This window comes from Oncorhynchus masou, chromosome 24, assembly GCF_036934945.1.
Source record: "Oncorhynchus masou masou isolate Uvic2021 chromosome 24, UVic_Omas_1.1, whole genome shotgun sequence".
Classification (NCBI taxonomy): Eukaryota; Metazoa; Chordata; class Actinopteri; order Salmoniformes; family Salmonidae; genus Oncorhynchus; species Oncorhynchus masou.
This window is the reverse complement of record NC_088235.1, coordinates 10,500,344-10,525,239: the sequence shown is the minus strand read 5'-3', so window position 1 is coordinate 10,525,239 and position 24,896 is coordinate 10,500,344. Positions and strand designations below refer to the sequence as shown.

The window sequence follows — 24,896 nt, the reverse complement described above, 5'->3', positions numbered from 1 at the left end:
ACCCTTAACAGCAGCTCTTCTCTCTCTCAGGTTTAAATGAGATAACCCAAACCCTTAACAGCAGCTCTTCTCTCTCTCAGGTTTAAATGAGATAACCCAAACCATTAACAGCAGCCCTTCTCTCTCTCAGGTTTAAATGAGATAACCCAAACCCTTAACAGTAGCCCTTCTCTCTCTCAGGTTTAAATGAGATAACCCAAACCCTTAACAGCAGCTCTTCTCTCTCTCAGGTTTAAATGAGATGACCCAAACCCTTAACAGTAGCCCTTCTCTCTCTCAGGTTTAGAGGAGCTTGTCCCTGATACTTATCTCTCTAGACAAAGGCCCAAATGGCAGCCTATTCCCAATATAGTGCACTACTTTTTTCTTCAGGGTCCATAGGACTACGGTCAAAAGTAGTGCACTATATAGGGAATAGGGTGCCATTTGGGACATATCCAAAGTCAGATCTTAAATCAGGCCTCCATCCAGACCATAATAATGGGTCTAGTTGCCTGCCAACCTTAATTCCCACCTGGCAACCACCAGAGTAGGGTTGTGTTCAGTTGGGACAACACGGAAGAAAACACTCTGAAACAGACCTGTACTATCTGCTGTAGCCCAATCAGAAAAGGGTTGTTTTTGTTGTCTGTTGGGAAGGGAGAAGAAAAAAAAAACGTTTTTTTTGCCACAGTGTGTCTTATTGAACAATGCTCAACACTTGGCCTGTGCTCAACTCTCTTTAGCCCCGTAGAAATATAATAACTAGAAAGGATATTCATGATCTGAGGTGGCTTTTGACCTATCTAGTAATTGTACTGCTACGCTCAACTCTGTGTTCTACCACAGGCTTCTTCCTGTTCCTTTGATGACTCTCTCTCTGCTGTCTGGATCCTCCCCAATAACCTCTCCTACCTCCTGAAGTGTGTACTCGTTCACTACATTGTGTTGGTGGAGGCATGGGCTAGACTCGAGGGAGGGTTCCGCTATTTCCTTTCATAAATCTATGAAGGGAAGTGAACAAGTGCACACTTTCGGAGGGAGGACAGATTTTGTTTGGGGTCCACAACCTCTGCCTCTTCCTTCTTCCCTCTCCTTTCCAGAAGACACAAAGTCCCAGAGTTCCCACATCCTGCCCACCGTGCTGGTCTTCTCCGTGCTGCTTGTCATCAGCATTCTGCTGGCCTGGTACTTCCTCAGGTAACGTACCAGTCATAGGGTGGGGTAGTGTGTGTGTGTGTGCTGCCAGACAGGGCGAGGGCCAAGGTGACGTCACCCTTCCTCTCCTCAATCAGCAGAGGGCGGAGTCTCCAGTCAGGAAATGAACCACTAGCAGTTGTTCATGCCTCATGCTGGCCACAGTAAAAGTGAACAACACAGCCAGGCGCGTTAGTATGAACGATCTGAAGTCAAAGAGAGAGAGCTGCTGTGGCTGTAACCGAGCAGTGTTCTGTGATCTCATCAACCCTGGACTCTAATGAGAAAGAACAGCTTTTCCACTTTCCGATGGTACCTTACCAACCTATTTGTGTCCTTTATATAACGTAAAACTCACATGTTAACTTAGAACATACAACTGTTAGATCTTAGAACTTAGAACTGTTAGATCTTAGAACTTAGAACTGTTAGATCTGAGAGCTTAGAACTGTTAGATCTTAGAACTGTTAGTTATTAGAACTTAGAACTGTTAGATCTTAAAACTTAGAACTGTTAGTTCTTAGAACTGTTAGTTATTAGAACTTAGAACTGTTAGATCTTAGAACTTAGAACTGTTAGTTCTTAGAACTGTTAGTTATTAGAACTTAGAACTGTTAGATCTTAGAACTGTTAGTTATTAGAACTTAGAACTGTTAGTTATTAGAACTTAGAACTGTTAGATCTTAGAACTTAGAACTGTTAGATCTTAGAACTTAGAACTGTTAGTTCTTAGAACTTAGAACTGTTAGTTCTTAGAACTGTTGTTTTGGAGTGAACTTGACTAATAGTCGCAGGTAAAATGTATCCCTTTATGTCCTTTAATTAACCTGTCATCCTCCTGTCCTCTTCCTTTTCCTCCGTCTCTCTCTCTCTACCCGGCAGGATAAGGAACCAGAGAAAGGAGGTCGTCACAGCAGTCGACAAGAAAATACCGAATGGAATCCTGGAAGAACAAGGTCCGGTCACCTTTAATAATGAATCTTTATCTTCGTTATGTCGTTGATCCGTTGTTTGTAACCAGGGAAGTGGCATCGAGATCGACGTCTTTTTCAAGTGAGCCCCGGGTTGAAGAACAAAGTGAAACTGATTTGCTTTACACACACGGACGTTGTTGAGAAGAGACAATTGGAAAGAGTTTTAATGTCAAGCTGTAGGGGTTGTTGTCATGTGGTTGTGGTTGTTTTCTGGCTTCCTGTGGTTAGTGATGTGAAGGGAAACGACCGATAGATCGTTTTCTAACCTACATCAACTAAGAAGTCTCCATCTTTTTTTATTTTATTTTTTTTATTTTACCTTTATTTAACCAGGCAAGTCAGTTAAGAACAAATTCTTATTTTCAATGACGGCCTGGGAACAGTGGGATAACTGCCTTGTTCAGGGGCAGAACGACAGATTTGTATCTTGTCAGCTTGGGGGTTTTGAACTCGCAACCTGCCGGTTACTAGTCCAACGCTCTAACCACTAGGCTACCCTGCCGCCCCATCTGCATCGTGCAGTAGCCCTCGATGCCTCACTATGTCCTTACATCGTAATACACTATATTTAATGATGCGTTACATCCGTTATTCATTACATTGTCACTGTGTTAATCCTCTATTAGCTGTGCTGTTACATCCGTTATTCATTACATTATCACTGTGATAATCCTCTATTAGCTGTGCTGTTACATCCGTTATTCATTACATTATCACTATGTTAATCCTCTATTAGCTGCGTTGTTACATCCGTTATTCATTACATTATCACTGTGTTAATTCTCTATTAGCTGTGCTGTTACATCCGTTATTCATTACATTATCACTGTGATAATCCTCTATTAGCTGTGCTGTTACATCCGTTATTCATTACATTATCACTGTGTTAATCCTCTATTAGCTGTGCTGTTACATCCGTTATTCATTACATTATCACTGTGATAATCCTCTATTAGCTGCGTTGTTACATCCGTTATTCATTACATTATCACTGTGATAATAATCTATTAGCTGCGTTGTTACATCCGTTATTCATGACATTATCACTGTGTTAATCCTCTATTAGCTGCGGTGTTACATCCGTTATTCATTACATTATCACTGTGATAATCCTCTATTAGCTGCGTTGTTACATCTTATATTCATTACATTATCACTGTGTTAATCCTCTATTAGCTGCGTTGTTACATCCGTTATTCATTACATTATCACTGTGTTAATCCTCTATTAGCTGCGTTGTTACATCTGATATTCATTACATTATCACTGTGTTAATCCTCTATTAGCTGCGTTGTTACATCTGATATTCATTACATTATCACTGTGTTAATCCTCTATTAGCTGCGTTGTTACATCTGATATTCATTACATTATCACTGTGATAATCCTCTATTAGCTGCCTTGTTACATCCGTTATTCATTACAATTATCACTGTGACAATCCTCTATTAGCTGCGTTGTTACATCTGATATTCATTACATTGTCACTGTGTTAATCCTCTATTAGCTGCGTTGTTACATCCGTTATTCATTACATTATCACTGTGTTAATCCTCTATTAGCTGCGTTGTTACATCTGATATTCATTACATTGTCACTGTGTTAATCCTCTATTAGCTGCGTTGTTACATCGGTTATTCATTACATTATCACTGTGATAATCCTCTATTAGCTGCATTGTTACATCCGTTATTCATTACAATTATCACTGTGACAATCCTCTATTAGCTGCGTTTTTACATCCATTATTCATTACAATTATCACTATGATAATCCTCTATTAGCTGCGTTGTTACATTCGTTATTCATTACATTATCACTGTGTTAATCCTCTATTAGCTGCGTTGTTACATCCATTATTCATTACATTATCACTGTGATAATCCTCTATTAGCTGCGTTGTTACATCCGTTATTCATTACATTATCACTGTGTTAATCCTCTATTGGCTGTGTTGTTACATCCGTTATTCATTACATTATCACTGTGTTAATCCTCTATTTGCTGCGTTGTTACATCCGTTATTTATTACATTATCACTGTGTTAATCCTCTATTGGCTGCGTTGTTACATCCGTTACTCATTACATTATCACTGTGTTAATCCTCTATTTGCTGCGTTGTTACATCTGATATTCATTACATTGTCACTGTGTTAATCCTCTATTAGCTGCGTTGTTACATCTGATATTCATTACATTATCACTGTGTTAATCCTCTATTAGCTGCGTTGTTACATATGATATTCATTACATTATCACTGTGTTAATCCTCTATTAGCTGCGTTGTTACATCCGTTATTCATTACATTATCACTGTGTTAATCCTCTATTTGCTGCGTTGTTACATCCGTTATTCATTACATTATCACTGTTTTAATCCTCTATTAGCTGCGTTGTTACATCCGTTATTCATTACAATTATCACTGTGTTAATCCTCTATTAGCTGCGTTGTTACATCCGTTATTCATTACATTATCACTGTGTTAATCCTCTATTTGCAGCGTTGTTACATCTGTTATTCATGACATTATCACTGTGATAATATTCTATTAGCTGCGTTGTTACATCCGTTATTCATTACATTATCACTGTGATAATCCTCTATTAGCTGCGTTTTTACATCCGTTATTCATAACAATTATCACTATGATAATCCTCTATTAGCTGCGTTGTTACATCCGTTATTCATTAGATTATCACTATGATAATCCTCTATTAGCTGCCTTTTTACATCCGTTATTCATTACATTATCACTGTGATAATCCTCTATTAGCTGCATTATTACATCCGTTATTCATTACATTATCACTGTGATAATCCTCTATTAGCTGCGTTATTACATCCGTTATTCATTAAATTATCACTGTGATAATCCTCTATTAGCTGCGTTGTTACATCCGTTATTCATTACATTATCACTGTGATAATCCTCTATTAGCTGCCTTGTTACATCCGTTATTCATTACAATTATCACTGTGACAATCCTCTATTAGCTGCGTTGTTACATCTGATATTCATTACATTGTCACTGTGTTAATCCTCTATTAGCTGCGTTGTTACATCCGTTATTCATTACATTATCACTGTGTTAATCCTCTATTAGCTGCGTTGTTACATCTGATATTCATTACATTGTCACTGTGTTAATCCTCTATTAGCTGCGTTGTTACATCGGTTATTCATTACATTATCACTGTGATAATCCTCTATTAGCTGCATTGTTACATCCGTTATTCATTACAATTATCACTGTGACAATCCTCTATTAGCTGCGTTTTTACATCCATTATTCATTACAATTATCACTATGATAATCCTCTATTAGCTGCGTTGTTACATTCGTTATTCATTACATTATCACTGTGTTAATCCTCTATTAGCTGCGTTGTTACATCCATTATTCATTACATTATCACTGTGGTAATCCTCTATTAGCTGCGTTGTTACATCCGTTATTCATTACATTATCACTGTGTTAATCCTCTATTGGCTGTGTTGTTACATCCGTTATTCATTACATTATCACTGTGTTAATCCTCTATTTGCTGCGTTGTTACATCCGTTATTTATTACATTATCACTGTGTTAATCCTCTATTGGCTGCGTTGTTACATCCGTTACTCATTACATTATCACTGTGTTAATCCTCTATTTGCTGCGTTGTTACATCTGATATTCATTACATTGTCACTGTGTTAATCCTCTATTAGCTGCGTTGTTACATCTGATATTCATTACATTATCACTGTGTTAATCCTCTATTAGCTGCGTTGTTACATATGATATTCATTACATTATCACTGTGTTAATCCTCTATTAGCTGCGTTGTTACATCCGTTATTCATTACATTATCACTGTGTTAATCCTCTATTTGCTGCGTTGTTACATCCGTTATTCATTACATTATCACTGTTTTAATCCTCTATTAGCTGCGTTGTTACATCCGTTATTCATTACAATTATCACTGTGTTAATCCTCTATTAGCTGCGTTGTTACATCCGTTATTCATTACATTATCACTGTGTTAATCCTCTATTTGCAGCGTTGTTACATCTGTTATTCATGACATTATCACTGTGATAATATTCTATTAGCTGCGTTGTTACATCCGTTATTCATTACATTATCACTGTGATAATCCTCTATTAGCTGCGTTTTTACATCCGTTATTCATAACAATTATCACTATGATAATCCTCTATTAGCTGCGTTGTTACATCCGTTATTCATTAGATTATCACTATGATAATCCTCTATTAGCTGCCTTTTTACATCCGTTATTCATTACATTATCACTGTGATAATCCTCTATTAGCTGCATTATTACATCCGTTATTCATTACATTATCACTGTGATAATCCTCTATTAGCTGCGTTATTACATCCGTTATTCATTAAATTATCACTGTGATAATCCTCTATTAGCTGCGTTGTTACATCCGTTATTCATTACATTATCACTGTGATAATCCTCTATTAGCTGCCTTGTTACATCCGTTATTCATTACAATTATCACTGTGACAATCCTCTATTAGCTGCGTTGTTACATCTGATATTCATTACATTGTCACTGTGTTAATCCTCTATTAGCTGCGTTGTTACATCCGTTATTCATTACATTATCACTGTGTTAATCCTCTATTAGCTGCGTTGTTACATCTGATATTCATTACATTGTCACTGTGTTAATCCTCTATTAGCTGCGTTGTTACATCGGTTATTCATTACATTATCACTGTGATAATCCTCTATTAGCTGCATTGTTACATCCGTTATTCATTACAATTATCACTGTGACAATCCTCTATTAGCTGCGTTTTTACATCCATTATTCATTACAATTATCACTATGATAATCCTCTATTAGCTGCGTTGTTACATTCGTTATTCATTACATTATCACTGTGTTAATCCTCTATTAGCTGCGTTGTTACATCCATTATTCATTACATTATCACTGTGATAATCCTCTATTAGCTGCGTTGTTACATCCGTTATTCATTACATTATCACTGTGTTAATCCTCTATTGGCTGTGTTGTTACATCCGTTATTCATTACATTATCACTGTGTTAATCCTCTATTTGCTGCGTTGTTACATCCGTTATTTATTACATTATCACTGTGTTAATCCTCTATTGGCTGCGTTGTTACATCCGTTACTCATTACATTATCACTGTGTTAATCCTCTATTTGCTGCGTTGTTACATCTGATATTCATTACATTGTCACTGTGTTAATCCTCTATTAGCTGCGTTGTTACATCTGATATTCATTACATTATCACTGTGTTAATCCTCTATTAGCTGCGTTGTTACATATGATATTCATTACATTATCACTGTGTTAATCCTCTATTAGCTGCGTTGTTACATCCGTTATTCATTACATTATCACTGTGTTAATCCTCTATTTGCTGCGTTGTTACATCCGTTATTCATTACATTATCACTGTTTTAATCCTCTATTAGCTGCGTTGTTACATCCGTTATTCATTACAATTATCACTGTGTTAATCCTCTATTAGCTGCGTTGTTACATCCGTTATTCATTACATTATCACTGTGTTAATCCTCTATTTGCAGCGTTGTTACATCTGTTATTCATGACATTATCACTGTGATAATATTCTATTAGCTGCGTTGTTACATCCGTTATTCATTACATTATCACTGTGATAATCCTCTATTAGCTGCGTTTTTACATCCGTTATTCATAACAATTATCACTATGATAATCCTCTATTAGCTGCGTTGTTACATCCGTTATTCATTAGATTATCACTATGATAATCCTCTATTAGCTGCCTTTTTACATCCGTTATTCATTACATTATCACTGTGATAATCCTCTATTAGCTGCATTATTACATCCGTTATTCATTACATTATCACTGTGATAATCCTCTATTAGCTGCGTTATTACATCCGTTATTCATTAAATTATCACTGTGATAATCCTCTATTAGCTGCGTTGTTACATCCGTTATTCATTACATTATCACTGTGATAATCCTCTATTAGCTGCGTTGTTACATCCGTTATTCATTACATTATCACTGTGATAATCCTCTATTAGCTGCGTTGTTACATCCGTTATTCATTACAATTATCACTGTGATAATCCTCTATTAGCTGCGTTGTTACATCCGTTATTCATTACATTATCACTGTGTTAATCCTCTATTAGCTGCGTTGTTACATCCGTTATTCATTACATTATCACTGTGATAATCCTCTATTAGCTGCGTTGTTACTTCGGTTATTCATTACATTATCACTGTGATAATCCTCTATTAGCTGCGTTGTTTGACACACGAGAGAAGTGTTTGTTTTTGAGATATCCCAACATTACACGAGTTGGAGTTAAGTGGAAACATTATGTACCTTCAAAGGACTTGTTATCCTCATAAATACTCATAACATGTTATTATTACAATGCTTTCTAAAACTGAAATATCTTATCGAACAACGTAAAGTATAGTATAGAGCCGGTGTAACGCCGGGAGAGTGATGGGTGTGGAGTCAGACGCAGAGAGCAGAAGGTAGACGGGGGGGGAAAAACACTTTAATGTCCTCCGTCCTCCGTAACAGGAACAGGGACAACATAGGGTGACGCCCAAAACACAGGCGCAAACAACAACCCAAAACCACTGTTACAAACACCGGACAGCGAAAACCCCAAATCAACAATACACCACTAACGTACAATAACAACAAGCCCGTACAAACACCAGAGGGATAAACTAAACACCAGAGGGATAAACTAAACACCAGAGGGATAAACTAAACACCAGAGGGATAAACTAAACACCAGAGGGATAAACTAAACACCAGAGGGATAAACTAAACACCAGAGGGATAAACTAAACACCAGAGGGATAAACAAACTTAAATAACACCCACCCCAAAACCCCAACAAGGAACAGGTGAAAACAATGAGACAGAAACAAACTTAAATAACACCCATCCCAAAACCCCAACAAGGAACAGGTGAAAACAATGAGACAGAAACAAACTTAAATAACACCCATCCCAAAACCCCAACAAGGAACAGGTGAAAACAATGAGACAGAAACAAACTTAAATAACACCCATCCCAAAACCCCAACAAGGAACAGGTGAAAACAATGAGACCAAAACAAACGAAAAGGAATAAGGGATTGGTGGCAGCTAGTAGACCGGCGACGACGACCGCCGAGCGCCACCCGAACAGGAAGGGGAGCCACCTTCGGTAATATTCGTGACAGCAGGCTTCCTATAGGCTGTCCTAATAACACTGAGTTCCTGGTCAGAATATAACTGAACCGTAGAGCAGGCTTCCTATAGGCTGTCCTAATAACACTGAGTTCCTGGTCAGAATATAACTGAACCGTAGAGCAGGCTTCCTATAGGCTGTCCTGGTAACAACACTGAGTTCCTGGTCAGAATATAACTGAACCGTATAGAGCAGGCTTCCTATTGGCTGTCCTGGTAACAACACTGAGTTCCTGGTCAGAATATAACTGGACCGTAGAGCAGGCTTCCTATTGGCTGTCCTGGTAACAACACTGAGTTCCTGGTCAGAATATAACTGAACCGTAGAGCAGGCTTCCTATAGGCTGTCCTGGTAACAACACTGAGTTCCTGGTCAGAATCTAACTGAACCGTAGAGCAGGCTTCCTATAGGCTGTCCTGGTAACAACACTGAGTTCCTGGTCAGAATATAACTGAACCGTAGAGCAGGCTTCCTATTGGCTGTCCTGGTAACAACACTGAGTTCCTGGTCAGAATATAACTGGACCGTAGAGCAGGCTTCCTATAGGCTGTCCTGATAACACTGAGTTCCTGGTCAGAATACAACTGAACCGTAGAGCAGGCTTCCTATTGGCTGTCCTGGTAACAACACTGAGTTCCTGGTCAGAATATAAATGGGATATTGTTGACACGAGTGGCCATAGCACATGCTCAGACTGGTAACCATTCAACTCTTCAGGTCACATTTCAAACACTTTTGTCAGAAGGTTTACAGTGGATTTTATCTGGTGTGTGTGTGTGTGTGCGTGTGTGTGTGTCTGTGTCTGTGTGTGTGTGTGTGTTTGTGTGTGTGTGTGTGTGTGTCTGTGTCTGTGTCTGTGTGTGTGTGTGTGTGTGTTTGTGTGTGTGTGTGTGTTTATTTTGGCACATTGACAATGCGGTTAACAGAAACTAAGATTATTTCTCGAGGGATTTTCACTCTGCAGACGTATGAAGCTAGTTCCTGTACTGCACCTGTATGTTCGTGGCAGAAAGACATGAATAATCATTTGATTGACTTGGTAACCGACTGGTAGGACATCATGTCACAATATGAAACTGTCTGTTTGTCTACTCACCCCCCCCCCCCCACGGTGTACAGGGCACACCGTTGACATCATAGACATCTCGGAGGAGTTAAACACCCACCCATCATCAGGTCAGGTATACGGTTGCCATAGTACCTGGGTCCGTAACCCACGTGTCACTAACACACCTCTTCCAGGGCTTCCGGACTCTTAACAAAAACCTTCCAGAGTATTGTTGCATGGGGACAGAGTCTGCTGTTCTATAGTGTGGCTGTGCTTCCTCTGGCTTGGTGATGCTGGCTCTGGGGACAGTGACCTCTAACAACTAGTGGCGTTCTAATAAACGTACATCACTTTTGTAAAGAGTCTAGATTTAGATGGAGAGTATTCATCTTTTGAAATCAGTTAGTGTGTGTCGCACGTACAGTATTTTAATACAATGATTTCAATGAATGTCTGTGTACGTCTGATTGGTCGTAGATTTGCTTTCTCTAGGAACCCAGGTGGCGATGGATGAAGGGTCCTGAAGGTCCAACCTAATCAATTTGTCTGTAAATGTCTCTGGAGAAATGTGCTTCTCCGGAACGTCTCTGTGTACATACAGGCATCACCACTTCCTCTCAACTCAACTTTCTCTGTCTCTCTCTCTCTCTCTCTCTGTCTCTCTCTCTCTGTCTCTCTCTCTGTCTCTCTCTCTGTCTCTCTCTCTCTGTCTCTCTCTCTCTGTCTCTCTCTCTCTCTCTCTGTCTCTCTGTCTCTCTCTCTCTGTCTCTCTCTCTCTGTCTCTCTCTCTGTCTCTCTGTCTCTCTCTCTCTGTCTCTCTCTCTCTGTCTCTCTCTCTCTCTCTCTGTCTATCTGTCTCTCTCTCTCTGTCTCTCTCTCTCTCTCTCTCTCTGTCTCTCTCTCTCTCTCTGTCTCTCTCTCTCTGTCTCTCTGTCTCTCTCTCTCTGTCTCTCTCTCTCTCTCTGTCTCTCTCTCTCTGTCTCTCTCTCTCTGTCTCTCTCTCTCTCTCTCTGTCTCTCTGTCTCTCTCTGTCTCTCTCTGTCTCTCTCTCTGTCTCTGTCTCTGTCTCTCTCTCTGCCTCTGTCTCTCTCCCTCTCTCTCTCTCTCTCTCTCTCAATTCAATTCAATTTAAGGGGCTTTATTGGCATAAGAAACATGTGTTAACATTGTCAAAGCAAGTGAGGTAGATAATATACAAAATAAACAATAAAAATCAACAGTAAACATTACACATACAGAAGTTTCAAAACAATAAAGACATTACAAATGTCATATTATATATATACAGTGTTTTAACAATGTACAAATGTTTAAAGGACACAAGATAAAATAAATAAGCATAAATATGGGTTGTAATTACAATGGTGTTTGTTCTTCACTGGTTGCCCTTTTCTCGTGGCAACAGGTCACAAATCTTGCTGCTGTGATGGCACACTATGGAATTTCACCCAGTAGATATGGGAGTTTATCAAAATTGGATTTGTTGTTTGTGTACATGGATTTTATAATGTCGTATGTTTTACCTCCAACACCACTTTCCATCAGTTTGTATAGCAGACCCTCACGCCAAATTGAGTCGAAGGCTTTTTTGAAATCAACAAAGCATGAGAAGACTTTGCCTTTGTTTTGGTTTGTTTGGTTGTCAATTAGGGTGTGCAGGGTGAATACATGGTCTGTTGTACGGTTATTTGGTAAAAAGCCAATTTGACATTTGCTCAGTACATTGTTTTCATTGAGGAAGTGTACGAGTCTGCTGTTAATGATAATGCAGAGGATTTTCCCAAGGTTACTGTTGACGCATCTCTCTCTCTCTCTCTCTCTCTCTGTCTCTCTCTGTCTCTCTCTCTCTCTGTCTCTCTCTCTGTCTCTCTCTCTGTCTTTCTCATTTCAATTCAAAAGGAGATTTATTGGCATGGGAAACACATGAAATAAAACATCTGAAATGAACAGTAAAATATTTCACTCACAAGAGTTTTAAAATAATAGAGACATTTCAAATGTTTTATTGTTGAAGTGCCTATAGGAAAATAAATCTACATAAATCTAGGTTTTATTTACAATGGTGTTAGTTCTTCACAGTTTACCCTTTTCTTGTGACAACAGGTCACAAATCTTGCTGCTGTGGTGGCATGCTGTGGCATTTCAACCAGTAGATATGGGAGTTTTAAATTAGTTGTGGGTCTGTGTAATCTGAGGGAAATATGTGTCATGGTCATATATTGGCAGGGCATTTCCACCTCATGTTGTGGGCAGTGTGCCACTGTTTATATATATATATATATGTTGATTCTCTCTGTCTCTGTCTTTCTTTCTATCTCTCCCTATCCTTCTCTCTCTCTCTCTCTCTCTCTTTCTGTCGCTGTCTCTCTCTCCCTCTCTTTCTCTGTCTCTGTCTTTTTTCTCCCTCTCCCTATCCCTCCCTCTCTCTCTCTTTCTGTCTCTGTCTCTCTTTCTATCTCTGTCTCTCTTTCTGTCTCTGTCTCTTTCTCTCTGTCTCTCTCTGTCTCTTTCTCTCTGTCTCTCTCTGTCTCTCTCTGTCTCTCTCCCTCTCTTTCTCTCTCTCTCTCTCTTTCTCTCTCCCTCTCTCTCTCTCTCTCTCTCTCTCCCTCTCTCTCTCTCTCTCTCTGTCTCTGTCTCTCTCTCCCTCTCTTTCTCTCTGTCTCTGTCTCTGTCTCTCTCTCTCTCTCCCTCTCTCCCTCTCTCCCTCTCACACACACACCACCACTTGGAGCAACACACTGAACCTGTCTTCTCTCTCTCCCCTCCCTCGTCCACAGAACAACAGACAGTGGTGCTGCTCCCCAGATCCCCCTCTGCCTCTAAAACCTACTTCCCCATCCCAGTCGACTGCCTGGAGGAGGAGACCAGGATACGATCCGCTGACGATGGCAAACTCTTCAGAGAGGAGTTCAATGTAAGGACTCTTCTCCTCCTACTACTGTCCAAGTACTGTAATCACTTCTAGACAAACTGGTCAGAGAGGAGTTCAATGTAAGGACTCTTCTCCTCCTACTACTGTCCAAGTACTGTAATCACTTCTAGACAGACTGGTCCGAGAGGAGTTCAATGTAAGGACTCTTCTACTACTACTACTGACCAAGTACTGTAATCACTTATAGACAAACTCTTCAGAGAGGAGTTCAATGTAAGGACTCTTCTCCTCCTACTACTGACCAAGTACTGTAATCACTTCTAGACAGACTGGTCAGAGAGGAGTTCAATGTAAGGACTCTTCTCCTCCTACTACTGTCCAAGTACTGTAATCACTTATAGACAAACTCTTCAGAGAGGAGTTCAATGTAAGGACTCTTCTCCTTCTACTACTGACCAAGTACTGTAATCACTTCTAGACAGACTGGTCAGAGAGAAGTTCAATGTAAGGACTCTTCTCCTCCTACTACTGTCCAAGTACTGTAATCACTTCTAGACAAACTCTTCAGAGAGGAGTTCAATGTAAGGACTCTTCTCCTACTACTACTGTCCAAGTACTGTAATCACTTATAGACAAACTGGTCCGAGAGGAGTTCAATGTAAGGACTCTTCTCCTCCTACTACTACTGACCAAGTACTGTAATCACTTCTAGACAAACTGGTCAGAGAGGAGTTCAATGTAAGGACTCTTCTCCTCCTACTACTGTCCAAGTACTGTAATCACTTATAGACAAACTGGTCCGAGAGGAGTTCAATGTAAGGACTCTTCTCCTCCTACTACTGTCCACGTACTGTAATCACTTCTAGACAAACTGGTCCGAGAGGAGTTCAATGTAAGGACTCTTCTCCTACTACTACTACTGACCAAGTACTGTAATCACTTATAGACAAACTGGTCAGAGAGGAGTTCAATGTAAGGACTCTTCTCCTCCTACTACTACTGACCAAGTACTGTAATCACTTATAGACAAACTGGTCAGAGAGGAGTTCAATGTAAGGACTCTTCTCCTCCTACTACTACTGACCAAGTACTGTAATCACTTATAGACAAACTGGTCAGAGAGGAGTTCAATGTAAGGACTCTTCTCCTCCTACTACTACTGACCAAGTACTGTAATCACTTATAGACAAACTGGTCAGAGAGGAGTTCAATGTAAGGACTCTTCTCCTCCTACTACTACTGACCAAGTACTGTAATCACTTCTAGACAAACTGGTCAGAGAGGAGTTCAATGTAAGGACTCTTCTCCTCCTACTACTGTCCAAGTACTGTGATCACTTATAGACAAACTGGTCAGAGAGGAGTTCAATGTAAGGACTCTTCTCCTACTACTACTGACCAAGTACTGTAATCACTTATAGACAAACTGGTCAGAGAGGAGTTCAATGTAAGGACTCTTCTCCTCCTACTACTGTCCAAGTACTGTAATCACTTCTAGACAAACTGGTCAGAGAGGAGTTCAATGTAAGGACTCTTCTCCTCCTACTACTGTCCAAGTACTGTAATCACTTATAGACAAACTGGTCAGAGAGGAGTTCAATGTAAGGACTCTTCTCCTCCTACTGGTCAGAGAGGAGTTCAATGTAAGGACTCTTCTCCTCCTACTACTGACCAAGTACTGTAATCACTTCTAGACAAACTGGTCAGAGAGGAGTTCAATGTAAGGACTCTTCTCCTCCTACTACTGACCAAGTACTGTAATCACTTATAGACAAACTGGTCAGAGAGGAGTTCAATGTAAGGACTCTTCTCCTCCTACTACTGTCCAAGTACTGTAATCACTTCTAGACAAACTGGTCAGAGAGGAGTTCAATGTAAGGACTCTTCTCCTCCTACTACTGTCCAAGTACTGTAATCACTTATAGACAAACTGGTCAGAGAGGAGTTCAATGTAAGGACTCTTCTCCTCCTACTGGTCAGAGAGGAGTTCAATGTAAGGACTCTTCTCCTCCTACTACTGACCAAGTACTGTAATCACTTCTAGACAAACTGGTCAGAGAGGAGTTCAATGTAAGGACTCTTCTCCTCCTACTGGTCCGAGAGGAGTTCAATGTAAGGACTCTTCTCCTCCTACTGGTCCGAGAGGAGTTCAATGTAAGGACTCTTCTCCTACTACTACTACTGTCCAAGTACTGTAATCACTTATAGACAAACTGGTCAGAGAGGAGTTCAATGTAAGGACTAATCCTCTACCACTCTCTGTGTTTGGATTCCTGAGTGGCACAGCGGTTTAAGGCACTGCATCTCAGTGCTAGAGGTGTCACTACAGACACCCTGGTTCGAATCCAGGCTGTATCACAACCGGCCGTGATTGGGAGTCCAATAGGGCGGTTTAACAATTGGCCCAGCGTCTTCCTGGTTTGGCCGGGGTAGGCCGCCATTGTAAATAAGAATGTGTTCTTACTGCTGTCCTACTACAGTATACGCTGACAATGGGGTCTTCAGGGAGGAGGTCAGTGTAGGTGTCCTCTCCTCTCCTCTGCTACCCTCAGTAGATGAATGTACCACTGCTGTCCTACTACAGTATACGCTGAGAGGAGGGCAGTGTAGGTGTCCTCTCCTCTCCTCTGCTACTCTCAGTAGATGAATGTACCACTGCTGTCCTACTACAGTATAAGCTGAGAGGAGGTCAGTGTAGGTGTCCTCTCCTCTCCTCTGCTCCTCTCAGTAGATGAATGTACTACTGCTGTCCTACTACAGTATACGCTGAGAGGAGGTCAGTGTAGGTGTCCTCTCCTCTCCTCTGCTCCTCTCAGTAGATGAATGTACCACTGCTGTCCTACTACAGTATACGCTGAGAGGAGGTCAGTGTAGGTGTCCTCTCCTCTCCTCTGCTACCCTCAGTAGATGAATGTACCACTGCTGTCCTACTACAGTATACGCTGAGAGGAGGTCAGTGTAGGTGTCCTCTCCTCTCCTCTGCTACCCTCAGTAGATGAATGTACCACTGCTGTCCTACTACAGTATACGCTGAGAGGAGGTCAGTGTAGGTGTCCTCTCCTCTCCTCTGCTACCCTCAGTAGATGAATGTACCACTGCTGTCCTACTACAGTATACGCTGAGAGGAGGTCAGTGTAGGTGTCCTCTCCTCTCCTCTGCTACCCTCAGTAGATGAATGTACCACTGCTGTCCTACTACAGTATACGCTGAGAGGAGGTCAGTGTAGGTGTCCTCTCCTCTCCTCTGCTCCTCTCAGTAGATGAATGTACCACTGCTGTCCTACTACAGTATACGCTGAGAGGAGGTCAGTGTAGGTGTCCTCTCCTCTCCTCTGCTACTCTCAGTAGATGAATGTACTACTGCTGTCCTACTACAGTATACGCTGAGAGGAGGTCAGTGTAGGTGTCCTCTCCTCTCCTCTGCTCCTCTCAGTAGATGAATGTTCCACTGCTGTCCTACTACAGTATACGCTGAGAGGAGGTCAGTGTAGGTGTCCTCTCCTCTGCTCCTCTCAGTAGATGAATGTACCACTGCTGTCCTACTACAGTATACGCTGAGAGGAGGTCAGTGTAGGTGTCCTCTCCTCTCCTCTGCTACTCTCAGTAGATGAATGTACCACTGCTGTCCTACTACAGTATACGCTGAGAGGAGGTCATTGTAGGTGTCCTCTCCTCTCCTCCTCTCAGTAGATGAATGTACTACTGCTGTCCTACTACAGTATACGCTGACATGGGGTCTTCAGGGAGGAGTTTAATGTTGGTGTCACCCTCTCCTGTAATGTTCTCAGTACTGCTACAGCAGTAATGTACAGTCTGTCTGCCATAAGGGTCCTTATGGGTACCACTGTAGGATGAATGTACAATGTTGTATTGGACAGTGAATTTATATCAGAAGCTGAGTGGTAGAATGTACTGTAGGATTTCATTTTGATCAAGTAAGGATATCCAGCCGCTGTGTTGGACCCTGTGTGTTGATATCCAGCCACTGTGTTGGACCCTGTGTGTTGATATCCAGCCACTGTGTTGGACCCTGTGTGTTGATATCTAGCCACTGTGTTGGACCCTGTGTGTTCTGATATCTTGATATCCAGACACTGTGTTGGACCCTGTGTGTTGATATCCAGCCACTGTGTTGGACCCTGTGTGTTGATATCTAGCCACTGTGTTGGACCCTGTGTGTTGATATCTAGCCACTGTGTTGGACCCTGTGTGTTGATATCCAGCCACTGTGTTGGACCCTGTGTGTTGATATCCAGACACTGTGTTGGACCCTGTGTGTTGATATCCAGCCACTGTGTTGGACCCTGTGTGTTGATATCCAGCCGCTGTGTTGGACCCTGTGTGTTGATATCCAGCCGCTGTGTTGGACCCTGTGTGTTCTGATATCTTGATATCCAGACACTGTGTTGGACCCTGTGTGTTGATATCCAGACACTGTGTTGGACCCTGTGTGTTGATACCAAGACACTGTTTTGGACCCTGTGTGTTCTGATATCTTGATATCCAGACACTGTGTTGGACCCTGTGTGTTGATATCCAGCCGCTGTGTTGGACCCTGTGTGTTGATATCCAGCCGCTGTGTTGGACCCTGTGTGTTCTGATATCTTGATATCCAGACACTGTGTTGGACCCTGTGTGTTGATACCAAGACACTGTTTTGGACCCTGTGTGTTCTGATATCTTGATACCCAGACAGTGTATTGGACCCTGTGTGTTGATATCCAGCCACTGTGTTGGACCCTGTGTGTTCTGATATCTTGATATCCAGACACTGTGTTGGACCCTCTGTGTTGATACCAAGACACTGTTTTGGACCCTGTGTGTTGATATCCAGACACTGCGTTGGACCCTGTGTGTTGATATCTAGCCACTGTGTTGGACCCTGTGTGTTGATATCTAGCCACTGTGTTGGACCCTGTGTGTTGATATCCAGACACTGTGTTGGACCCTGTGTGTTGATATCCAGACACTGTGTTGGACCCTGTGTGTTGATACCCAGCCACTGTGTTGGACCCTGTGTGTTGATATCCAGACACTGTGTTGGACCCTGTGTGTTGATATCCAGACACTGTGTTGGACCCTGTGTGTTGATATCCAGACACTGTATTGGACCCTGTGTGTTGATATCCAGACGCTGTGTTGGACCCTGTGTGTTGATATCCAGACACTGTGTTGGACCCTGTGTGTTCTGATATCTTGATATCCAGACACTGTGTTGGACCCTGTGTGTTCTGATATCTTGATACCTAGACACTGTTTTGGACCCTGTGTGTTCTGATATCTTGATTTCCAGACACTGTGTTGGACCCTCTGTGTTCTGATATCTTGATATCCAGACAGTGTATTGGACCCTGTGTGTTCTGATATCTTGATACCCAGACACTGTGTTGGACCCTGTGTGTTCTGATATCTTGTCACACATGTATGACTCGTTGATAAAGTGTCCCTGTGTTCTATTTGGGGATTCGTGATTCAGGGTTTTTTTTTCTACGGCCGTCCAAACGCAGCCTTGAGTTTATGATTCAGGATGATTCAAGATCTTTGGACCGTACGATACACTCTTTGTGGGAGGTTTTCCACGTAGAGGAAGTTTACGTTAGTCACTGTTAATGGACAAGAGGTTGTACAGGATGTGCCGATAGACTGCCTTAACAAAGACCTATTGGTTACACTATACAATGCACCAATGCACATGCTCTGCCTGGAAGCAAGGCCAATGTAGTCCTGGTAACCTGAGAGGTTTTCAATGGACGGTATGTTATGTTAACTGTTGAACCACTTCAGGTTCAGGTTTTTAAAGGTTCAAAGTTTATTCGCCACGTGCTCAGGATACAACAGGTGTAAAACAGTACAGTGCAGCTTAGCCTGGTCCCAGATCTGTTTGTGCTGTGGTCGTCCTACGGTCGTTGTCACAAACAGATCTGGGATCAGCCTAGTGTTGCTGACTGACTGACTGAGTGGCGGGCAGACGGACTGGCTGACTGGCTGGCTGACTGGCTGGCTGACTGGCTGGCTGAATGGCTGACTGGCTGACTGGCTGGCTGACTGGCTGAATGGCTGACTAACTGAATGTGATGTGACTGGCTGGCTGACTGGCTGAATGGCTGACTAACTGAATGTGATGTGACTGGCTGGCTGACGGACTGGCTGGCTGGCTGACGGACTGTACGAGTGGCTGGCTGACTAACTGAATGTGATGTGACTGGCTGGCTGACGGACTGGCTGGCTGGCTGACTGACGGACTGACTAGCTGGCTGTGACTGACTGTGACTGACTGACTGTGGTGTGTTCTGTTTTGTTTTCAGTCGTTGCCGTCTGGATATACCCAGGGGACATGCCAGGAGGCCAACAAAGAAGACAACAGAGAAAAGAACAGATATCCCAACATCCTTCCATGTGAGTGGCTCCATCTCATTCTCTCTACATCTATATCATTAACTAGTGATATCCCAACATCCTTCCATGTGAGGGGCTCCATCTCATTCTCTCTATATCATTAACTAGTGATATCCCAACATCCTTCAATGTGAGGGGCTCCATCTCATTCTCTCTACATCATTAACTAGTGTTATCCCAACATCCTTCCATGTGAGGGGCTCCATCTCATTCTCTCTACATCATTAACTAGTGATATCCCAACATCCTTCCATGTTAGGGGCTCCATCTCATTCTCTCTACATCATTAACTAGTGATATCCCAACATCCTTCCATATGAGGGGCTCCATCTCATTCTCTCTACATCTATATCATTAACTAGTGTTATCCCAACATCCTTCCATATGAGGGGCTCCATCTCATTCTCTCTATATCTATATCATTAACTAGTGATGTCCCAACATCCTTCCATGTGAGGGGCTCCATCTCATTCTCTCTACATCTATATCATTAACTAGTGATATCCCAACATCCTTCCATGTTAGGTGCTCCATCTCATTCTCTCTACATCTATATCATTAACTAGTGTTATCCCAACATCCTTCCATATGAGGGGCTCCATCTCATTCTCTCTATATCTATATCATTAACTAGTGATGTCCCAACATCCTTCCATGTGAGGGGCTCCATCTCATTCTCTCTATATCATTAACTAGTGATATCCCAACATCCTTCCATGTGAGGGGCTCCATCTCATTCTCTCTACATCTATATCATTAACTAGTGATGTCCCAACATCCTTCCATGTGAGGGGCTCCATCTCATTCTCTCTATATCATTAACTAGTGATATCCCAACATCCTTCCATGTGAGGGGCTCCATCTCATTCTCTCTACATCTATATCATTAACTAGTGATATCCCAACATCCTTCCATGTGAGGGGCTCCATCTCATTCTCTCTATATCATTAACTAGTGATATCCCAACATCCTTCCATGTGAGGGGCTCCATCTCATTCTCTCTATATCATTAACTAGGGATATCCCAACATCCTTCCATGTGAGGGGCTCCATCTCATTCTCTCTACATCTATATCATTAACTACTGATATCCCAACATCCTTCCATGTGAGTGGCTCCATCTCATTCTCTCTATATCGATATCATTAACTAGTGATATCCCAACATCCTTCCATGTGAGTGGCTCCATCTCATTCTCTCTACATCTATATCATTAACTAGTGTTATCCCAACATCCTTCCATGTGAGGGGCTCCATCTCATTCTCTCTATATCATTAACTAGTGATATCCCAACATCCTTCCATGTGAGGGGCTCCATCTCATTCTCTCTACATCTATATCATTAACTAGTGATATCCCAACATCCTTCCATGTGAGGGGCTCCATCTCATTCTCTCTACATCATTAACTAGTGATATCCCAACATCCTTCCATGTGAGGGGCTCCATCTCATTCTCTCTACATTAACTAGTGATATCCCAACATCCTTCCATGTGATGGGCTCCATCTCATTCTCTCTATATCATTAACTAGTGATATCCCAACATCCTTCCATGTGAGGGGCTCCATCTCATTCTCTCTACATCATTAACTAGTGATATCCCAACATCCTTCCATGTTAGGGGCTCCATCTCATTCTCTCTACATCATTAACTAGTGATATCCCAACATCCTTCCATATGAGGGGCTCCATCTCATTCTCTCTACATCTATATCATTAACTAGTGTTATCCCAACATCCTTCCATATGAGGGGCTCCATCTCATTCTCTCTATATCTATATCATTAACTAGTGATGTCCCAACATCCTTCCATGTGAGGGGCTCCATCTCATTCTCTCTACATCTATATCATTAACTAGTGATATCCCAACATCCTTCCATGTTAGGTGCTCCATCTCATTCTCTCTACATCTATATCATTAACTAGTGTTATCCCAACATCCTTCCATATGAGGGGCTCCATCTCATTCTCTCTATATCTATATCATTAACTAGTGATGTCCCAACATCCTTCCATGTGAGGGGCTCCATCTCATTCTCTCTATATCATTAACTAGTGATATCCCAACATCCTTCCATGTGAGGGGCTCCATCTCATTCTCTCTACATCTATATCATTAACTAGTGATGTCCCAACATCCTTCCATGTGAGGGGCTCCATCTCATTCTCTCTATATCATTAACTAGTGATATCCCAACATCCTTCCATGTGAGGGGCTCCATCTCATTCTCTCTACATCTATATCATTAACTAGTGATATCCCAACATCCTTCCATGTGAGGGGCTCCATCTCATTCTCTCTATATCATTAACTAGTGATATCCCAACATCCTTCCATGTGAGGGGCTCCATCTCATTCTCTCTATATCATTAACTAGGGATATCCCAACATCCTTCCATGTGAGGGGCTCCATCTCATTCTCTCTACATCATTAACTACTGATATCCCAACATCCTTCCATGTGAGTGGCTCCATCTCATTCTCTCTACATCTATATCATTAACTACTGATATCCCAACATCCTTCCATGTGAGTGGCTCCATCTCATTCTCTCTATATCGATATCATTAACTAGTGATATCCCAACATCCTTCCATGTGAGTGGCTCCATCTCATTCTCTCTACATCTATATCATTAACTAGTGTTATCCCAACATCCTTCCATGTGAGGGGCTCCATCTCATTCTCTCTATATCATTAACTAGTGATATCCCAACATCCTTCCATGTGAGGGGCTCCATCTCATTCTCTCTACATCTATATCATTAACTAGTGATATCCCAACATCCTTCCATGTGAGGGGCTCCATCTCATTCTCTCTACATCTATATCATTAACTAGTGATATCCCAACATCCTTCCATGTGAGGGGCTCCATCTCATTCTCTCTATATCATTAACTAGTGATATCCCAACATCCTTCCATGTGAGGGGCTCCATCTCATTCTCTCTATATCATTAACTAGGGATATCCCAACATCCTTCCATGTGAGGGGCTCCATCTCATTCTCTCTACATCATTAACTACTGATATCCCAACATCCTTCCATGTGAGTGGCTCCATCTCATTATCTCTACATCTATATCATTAACTACTGATATCCCAACATCCTTCCATGTGAGTGGCTCCATCTCATTCTCTCTATATCGATATCATTAACTAGTGATATCCCAACATCCTTCCATGTGAGTGGCTCCATCTCATTCTCTCTACATCTATATCATTAACTAGTGTTATCCCAACATCCTTCCATGTGAGGGGCTCCATCTCATTCTCTCTATATCATTAACTAGTGATATCCCAACATCCTTCCATGTGAGGGGCTCCATCTCATTCTCTCTACATCTATATCATTAACTAGTGATATCCCAACATCCTTCCATGTGAGGGGCTCCATCTCATTCTCTCTACATCATTAACTAGTGATATCCCAACATCCTTCCATGTGAGGGGCTCCATCTCATTCTCTCTACATTAACTAGTGATATCCCAACATCCTTCCATGTGATGGGCTCCATCTCATTCTCTCTATATCATTAACTAGTGATATCCCAACATCCTTCCATGTGAGGGGCTCCATCTCATTCTCTCTACATCATTAACTAGTGATATCCCAACATCCTTCCATGTGAGGGGCTCCATCTCATTCTCTCTACATCTATATCATTAACTAGTGATATCCCAACATCCTTCCATGTGAGGGGCTCCATCTCATTCTCTCTACATCTATATCATTAACTAGTGATATCCCAACATCCTTCCATGTGAGGGGCTCCATCTCATTCTCTCTATATCATTAACTAGTGATATCCCAACATCCTTCCATGTTAGGGGCTCCATCTCATTCTCTCTACATCTATATCATTAACTAGTGATATCCCAACATCCTTCCATGTGAGGGGCTCCATCTCATTCTCTCTATATCATTAACTAGTGATATCCCAACATCCTTCCATGTGAGGGGCTCCATCTCATTCTCTCTACATCATTAACTAGTGATATCCCAACATCCTTCCATGTGAGGGGCTCCATCTCATTCTCTCTATATCATTAACTAGTGATATCCCAACATCCTTCCATGTGAGGGGCTCCATCTCATTCTCTCTATATCATTAACTAGTGATATCCCAACATCCTTCCATGTGAGGGGCTCCATCTCATTCTCTCTATATCATTAACTAGTGATATCCCAACATCCGTCCATGTGAGGGGCTCCATCTCATTCTCTCTACATCATTAACTAGTGTCAAAGAGCAACTTGATAGTCATGTGGAGCCACATTTGCAGAGCATAAGTCCAAAAATAATTTTGGTATCGGTCAGTGATGCGAGACTCGTTCCCTAGCGACATGTATTCACACAGCAGTAGATACAGATCCTCACAGAGAGTCAACTCTTCTCGTTCTGCCTGCGCTTCCTTTTGACCGGTTTCACTTCCTCTTTGGTCTATTCCTTAATTAACCCTCAGTCCATTTTATAGCAACTGAGACCAGGCTGAGATGGGTTCATCTTCACTCCCAACTTTTAGGATCTATTCCATTTATTGATTTATTTCACCTTTATTTAACCTTTATTTAACCAGGTAGGCAAGTTGAGAACAGCTTTATTTAACCAGGTAGGCAAGTTGAGAACAGCTTTATTTAACCAGGTAGGCTAGTTGAGAACAGCTTTATTTAACCAGGTAGGCTAGTTGAGAACAGCTTTATTTAACCAGGTAGGCAAGTTGAGAACACCTTTATTTAACCAGGTAGGCTCGTTGAGAACACCTTTATTTAACCAGGTAGGCTAGTTGAGAACAGCTTTATTTAACCAGGTAGGCAAGTTGAGAACAGCTTTATTTAACCAGGTAGGCTAGTTGAGAACAGCTTTATTTAACCAGGTAGGCAAGTTGAGAACACCTTTATTTAACCAGGTAGGCTAGTTGAGAATACCTTTATTTAACCAGGTAGGCAAGTTGACAACAGCTTTATTTAACCAGGTAGGCTAGTTGAGAACACCTTTATTTAACCAGGTAGGCAAGTTGAGAACAGCTTTATTTAACCAGGTAGGCAAGTTGAGAACAGCTTTATTTAACCAGATAGGCAAGAAGTTGAGAACAGCTTTATTTAACCAGGTAGGCAAGTTGAGAACAGCTTTATTTAACCAGGTAGGCAAGTTGAGAA

General features: G+C 41.5%; 1 protein-coding gene across 5 annotated transcripts in view; it reads left to right on the top strand.

Annotated features, from left to right (window-relative positions):
• Positions 1-24,896, top strand: part of LOC135511835 (receptor-type tyrosine-protein phosphatase epsilon-like) — a 100,610-nt gene that overhangs the window by 47,864 nt on the left and 27,850 nt on the right. Inside the window, exons 3-7 of one of the 5 annotated variants that reach the window (XM_064933317.1) lie at positions 1,083-1,179; positions 2,059-2,132; positions 10,535-10,591; positions 13,241-13,377; positions 19,639-19,729. In XM_064933317.1, coding sequence (XP_064789389.1) covers positions 1,083-1,179; positions 2,059-2,132; positions 10,535-10,591; positions 13,241-13,377; positions 19,639-19,729 — 456 coding nt within the window. Of the gene's footprint in view, positions 1-1,082; positions 1,180-1,341; positions 1,489-2,058; positions 2,133-10,534; positions 10,592-13,240; positions 13,378-13,897; positions 13,917-19,638; positions 19,730-24,896 lie in introns of those variants that run through there. The other 4 variants (XM_064933319.1, XM_064933318.1, XM_064933320.1 and 1 more) reach the window with 4 other exon arrangements.